The 6,222-nt window shown below is 48.1% G+C and overlaps 1 protein-coding gene across 2 annotated transcripts in view; it reads right to left on the reverse strand.

Moving 5' to 3' along the window:
• Positions 1–6,222, reverse strand: part of FAIM (Fas apoptotic inhibitory molecule) — a 15,708-nt gene continuing 9,486 nt past the window's right edge. Inside the window, exons 4-5 of one of the 2 annotated variants that reach the window (XM_004712088.2) lie at positions 3,610–3,659; positions 1–497 (exon numbers count right to left, since the gene is read on the reverse strand). In XM_004712088.2, coding sequence (XP_004712145.1) covers positions 348–497; positions 3,610–3,659 — 200 coding nt within the window. In that variant the 3' untranslated portion in view covers positions 1–347. Of the gene's footprint in view, positions 498–1,192; positions 1,539–3,609; positions 3,660–6,222 lie in introns of those variants that run through there. The other variant, XM_045287495.1, reaches the window with a different exon arrangement.

Consider the following 6,222-nt stretch of genomic DNA (forward strand, 5'->3'; position numbering starts at 1 on the left):
TTTGATTTTGTAGTGGTGTTTATTATAGGAAACATAGTGTTTATCACAGGAAAGGTTTCTCTTGTAAAACATCAGTGGTTTGGGTTCATATTTTCCATTTAGCCTTAGGACATTTTACATTATTTACAAAATAAGTTGTGACTTTATGATTGTACATAATTGGTATTGCTTCCACCCTACCCCCCACCCCACAAATGGGCCTTTGGAAGAATAGCTCAGCCCAGACTGAATGTACTGAGGAGTACACGCTGAAATGAACATGTAACTAACTACCAGGGAAATTGAAAAGTCCTCCTCCTTTCTTGTTAAGATTAGAAATTTATTTCTCATCTTGAGTGACCACGGAGTCACTCAAGACTTTCTGGGATTTCTCTATTATCCACAATGAGAGTATGGATGATCCCTTCTTTCCGCTTCCCGCTGCTGACAGCCTTTATGTAACAGTCATGGTTCCCAACTCGGAAGTGCGTTTCAGTTCCATCCTCTACAAACTCACCCTGGCCAAAAGAGGAAAGGGGGATTAGTGCGCCACACTGTCTCGTCCGGCTTCGAGCTCGACCACCATCTGGAAGTACGAAAAGTAGCCATCCAAAATGCGCCCCAGAAAGCTCTGCCCAACTGGGTTGGAAGCATGGATTTAGGGGTTTTGACAGTTGTGTGACTTGAACGGGTTTTTGTTTGTGTGCTTGTTTTTTACCCCAATGACCTTTAAGAACCTCCAGCTTGAGGGGAAATAAAGTGTATCTCATGGCTATATATTTGTCTGTCACACCAGTTTCGTCTACACCAGTGGTTCTCAACCTCCCTGATGCCGTGACCCTCTCATACAGGTCCTCATGTGGTGATGCCTCAACCATAAAATTATTTTCGTTGCTACTTCATCACTGTAATTTTGTTACTGTTATGAATCGGGTGACCCCTGTGAGAAGGTCGTTTGACCCTCAAAGGGGTAGCGACCCACAGGTTGAGAACCGCTGGTCTACACAGCCTGCTTTTGAAAATACAGATGGGATTCAGGATAGCAAGCACTTACTCCACACACCACGCCAGCTATCTCACTGGGCCGTCACAATCACCTGGGCATAAGCACTATCACCCGCACTTTCTAGAGGAGGAAACAACGCAGGCGCACACGGCAGGTCAGTCACTTGCTGCAGGCAGCAGTCCGTCAATGGGGGCATGTTCTTAACCACTTGACGATCTCATCCCACAGGATGGATGGATGGAGGCGCCCAACAAAACTCACAGATAGTATAAACCCAACACGCTACACGTGCCCCACTAATGCGGATGCTCTGAAATGCAATAGACCGTCAGAGAACACTGGCTTTGAAGGCGTACTATGAAAGAAAGAAGGCAAAGCGAGCAGTTTTTTAATATGGATACAATTTTAGATGTAATGCGATCGCCCTATCAATTTAAATAAACACCATCTTACTAGAATGAAATTCTTCTTAAGGAGATGTAACCTTTGCTACTGCAGATAAGTTGAAGTTCGCCCGTGTGGGGCCCGTGTGCGAGGCTCCTCTTCCGTTTCTCTTACACAGCACCGTGGGAGTCCAGGAAGGAAGGTGTCGCGGGTCACAGGATAAAAATGCGTCATGCCAAAAAAGCAATGAGACCACAATGGGATTTGAAACTTGGCAATGACCTACCTTACTGGCAGCTGAAGCCCGACCTCCAAACAGAAATAGACAACAAGCCCTTGAGGCCCGCACCGTCATTGACTCGCAAAGCAAGCCCAGCGCAGCCAGTCTAGCCTGGAGGAGGGGGCGGCTCTGGCCAAGGCTCTTTCCGGGAGGCCACCGGCGGCCACCTCCTCCAGCAGCACCCCTCAATGCAGTATTTTCCATTTCACCTTTTTAATATTGAGCCTACAGTCTCAGAAACTCACGGGGCTCTATCAGCCCTGTCCGCAAGGGTCTGGTTTGGGGGGGGAAAAAATCCTCTGGGTCACGCCTTCGGTAAACATCCATTTGGAGGGAGGGGCAAGGGTTGGATAACAGGATCCCCCGATGTAGCTTCTTGGATTTGCCGGATACGTAATCCTAGGCACGCTGCTTTGAGAAGGCTCCGCAGCGGCGAGGGCAGCTGGGCCACCGTGCTGGGGCAGGCTGGCTGGACAAGGGCAGCTGTCCAAACACCCGAGGTGCTTCTCAGCTACTAAGGAGCGAAGACCGTATGGGTAGATAAACATGACTTCCTAATGACCAGTCCATTTAAAACCACAGACTTAGGCGCCACGAAACAACCGCTTTGCATATGCACTGGAGACGTGCTTGGGGGTAGGGGTTTGGGTGTGATTCAAATGTGCTGATTCCCCATCCAGAGAATTCCCAGTAGACAGACTAGGAAGGACCACCAGGCATATTGGCAGGCCCGCAGGAAGTATCTGATGCATGCTGAGGGCAACAAAGTTGTTCCAATTGGGGCATAAAGGAGGAAACAGCTCCCCCAGCCTCTGTACAAGGCAGCTGCACCAGGAGACATGTGCAGAGCACACTCCTGCACTGAGGGTGGACGCTGAGCGAGTCTGGGTGAGAGTTCCCTTCAGCAGCAGGAAAGCACTCATCCTTGCAAGTTTGGGTTTCTGTCTCTGGCACCTTCTCAGGAGCAATGAGCTTCAAGAGCAAGCACAGGCTACATATTCTGCAAGATGAACTCATCCCAGCTGGCCTTCCCCACGTCCCTCATACCTCCCCTCCCACCCCTATAATGGACCAACGAGCACGCAGCTGGCTGAAGGCTGCCCTAGAGCGCTCCCCAGCATCTCAGCCCGCGGCCCCCCCACCCCAGCCCATTCAGGCCCAGAAGCATCAGGAAAGGTCTCCTCAGACTCCCTGATGCTTTGTGTTCTCCCTTCCTCCTGCTCTGTGCAGGCCTCTGCTTAGTTTACCTTGAACTTCACTCCCTTTGAAGTCACTCCCCCATTCAGCCCCCTTAAAGCCCAAACAACTGGCAACACCCACACCAGTGTCTGTGTGCTTGCGTGGGGATTGCACTGAGGCTCAGCACAGCTTGGGGCAGTGCCGTTCTCCCCTCCCCACTCCTGCTGGTCCACACGTTCCCGTTCCGCTCCTCTTCTGAGGCTTCTGCAGCTCCCTGAGCTGCCGGCCTGTGTGCTCTGGGGCATCGTGTGCCTCACTACTTGGTTGCTTGTGTTCAGCCCACTTTCAGAAAAGCACTGTCGGCCCTCAGAGTTTTGCATAAAGTCTTCCTGCTCAGTGTGGCCAGGGGCCAGTTAGCTTGGCCTCACTGTAGGAAATGTTCAATCAGAATTTGCACTTTAACAAGATCCCCCAGGGATTTCCACAAAGCACCACTAGATGGAAAGGCTCCCAGGAGGGCACTAAATCTTGGGGAGACTGTTTTAAGACCACGCCTGGTCCAGAAGAACCCTCTGGGGTCTGAGCTTCATTTCCCAATGTCCACTGCCCCCGACACTGTTGGGGAAAGATCTTCAGAATTTGGAGCCAGGGACTTACTACTGTTTGTGTTGTTAGCTACGAGGGCCTTGATTTTTTATAAACTCTCCCAAACTTGGAAACACGGTGCCACTCAATGGTAACTTGCACACCTGGCCTAACAGCAATGAAAAGGTCAACTCACTGCGGTCTCCATCTTCCTCCCATTGCACCAGACGTCCATGGTCTCCTTTTCTGTAAAAGGGACAGTGAGCAAGTTACAATCCCATGGTTTAATGATTTGGGATTTAATACAGTAGGATTTAATACTCTTGGGATTTAATACTGTAGGAAAAGCGTGCTACAGTGGAGTTCTAACACTCCATTCATATTCCAAGACGCAACACTTTTTTTATTTTAGGGTTTGTTTGTTTGTTTTCACCTTTAAAGTTCTTCCAAAATGTGAAACTATCCATGTTCATTCTTTATTCAACACCTAAGCCCAAAAGAGACAAAGCCACCTTTTAAGTTCAAATCATGGTTCCCACCTATATCTGTATGTCTGTGAATCAAATGAGTGCTGAAGGAGAGACCTACCTACACACCGAGCTCTGGAGCAGCCTCCGCCCCACCCCACCCCATCTGTCCAGCTCCACGATGGCACCAAGAGAGCAGCTACAGAGCTGTGGCAGGGTGCACCGCAGAGGCCTGAGTGTTTCAATGGGAGACTGGTAGCTACATAAGTTCCTGTCACCTTGAGGGTATTAAAAGTGAAAGGGTGGAGTCTAGACTGTCGATCAGGTCACAGCCTGATGATGCCTCCTTGCAGGCATGGCCCTCTCATGAGGATTCTGGGAACTTCTCCTCTCTCTGCCTTTGTCTTCCTGTTGACAAGCCATGTAGAGACTTGCTGAGCCCTGTGAGAGCCTCACCCTCTCTGTTCATCTTCCTGTTGAGCTCGAGGAGCTACATGGAGACCCGCACCAGCGCCGAGATGCTTCCACTGCCACTGGATTCACAAGACTTTTCACCCACCACCCTGTGATCTTCCTGCATTTTGCATCATTACATGTGCTGCATGAATCTGAAGAGGAATCGTGGGCTAATATCAGACTTATGGACTAATATTGTACTTACGGACTTGTTCTGGACTGGGATGGGATGTTTTCTTAATAGACAATTGCTCTTTGATATATAGCTCTTGCTTACACATGAGTGTCTCTAAATTTGTTTCTCTAGTCAACCTAGACTAACACAGAGATATATATCCATTCCTGGCTACCAACTGTCTGCCAGTAGGAGCTTGGCTTCCATGGTGCTGTGAGGCTGGTTTCAGCAGAGTTTCTAGACAAAGACAGACTAGAAGAAAAGGCTGGTCTACTTCTCAAAATCAGCCAATGAAAACCCTTTGCATTGCAATAGACCCTAACCGCAACCCATCCCCGGGGTAATGCAGGCGGAGGCAGTGTTTCATTTCATCTTGAGTGGGGCCAGTTTGAGGGCAGTTAGCAGTAATAACAGAGATTTTATTTAACAGACAGTATGTCAAGTCTAACATTTTAGACTTAAGTTTCTTGACTGGGCAGTGTAATGATCCCTTTTTAAAAAATAATCTCTATTTTTAAAATAGTCTTATTGAGATATAGTTCACATACCACACAATTCAACCATTTAAAATGTGTGATTCCAGAGGTATGGGTGCTACAGAAAAGTGTGGTGAAGAAATTAGATGGTGCCCAACTATCAGATAAAATTGTCTGGGGTCTTAAAGGCTTGTTTCCAAACAATCAGCCATATGAGTGAGATGTCAACCAAATCCACATAGAAGAAGAACACCAATATTAGTGACCACAGGATTGTAAATCATAATCCCGAAGCCAAAGGAGGTAACAGTATCAGAGTCTAAATTGTGAGATTCTGGCAGAAGGCCACGATGACAGCGGGAGCCCAAGATACATTTGTGGGCTCTACACAGGAACTAAGCATTTGGTGGTTTCCCTCTGGCCATACTACAGGGAGGGGAAGAACCAGTTACCACAGCGGAGAGATGACTAGAGATCAAAATGATGAACGTGACCTGCACAGTCAAAGTCTCGTCAATTGATCTCCCCTCTGATGCATGTTGGGCTTGATCTGGTTTTCAACATTTTCTGTGCTTTTTTTTGGCTCCTAATGGGCTTTATTTCAGATGTATTTTGCCACTGGGGGTAACCAGCTTGAAATTTGTTTTATGGTTTTCTTGTTTTCAGTATATGAAACCCAGGATTGATGAGCCTATAGAGACAACAAGTAGAATGAAGGCTCAATGGAGGGGGGTGGGGTGGGGGTATGAGGGCAAGGAGTTTAATTAGGAGGAGACTGTCTGGAACTGATTGTGGTGGCAATTGTACAACACTGCCTGAGGTGATGGAACCATGGAGCGATATGATGTCTGCATTTGCTCCCAATACAATGGTTTGAGGGGGGAGAGTGTGTGATTCATGGCTTTTAATATATTCACAATATTAGACCATCTTTGGTACCTCAAAAAGAAACTCTACACCTTTTCCCCCAATCTATACTTGCCCACTCGTTTCCCTCCAGCCCTAAGCAAACGCTGATCCACTGTGTATCCCTATCCGTCTTCCTGCTCCAGACATCGGTGTGCGTGGAGCCAGGGCCGCTGTGGTCTTTGTGACTGGCATCTTGTCCCTAGGGTAATGGTTCCAAGGTTCACCGTGCTGTCCCATGTATCACCACTTTCTGCCTTTTCATGGCTGACTTCTACTCATTCATTTGGACAAAGCATTATTAAGGGATAAAACTGGGATAGAGGCCA

The sequence above is a fragment of the Echinops telfairi genome, unplaced genomic scaffold (genome assembly GCF_000313985.2).
Source record: "Echinops telfairi isolate 266 unplaced genomic scaffold, ASM31398v2 ScPeMD7_16;HRSCAF=60, whole genome shotgun sequence".
Classification (NCBI taxonomy): domain Eukaryota; kingdom Metazoa; phylum Chordata; class Mammalia; order Afrosoricida; family Tenrecidae; genus Echinops; species Echinops telfairi.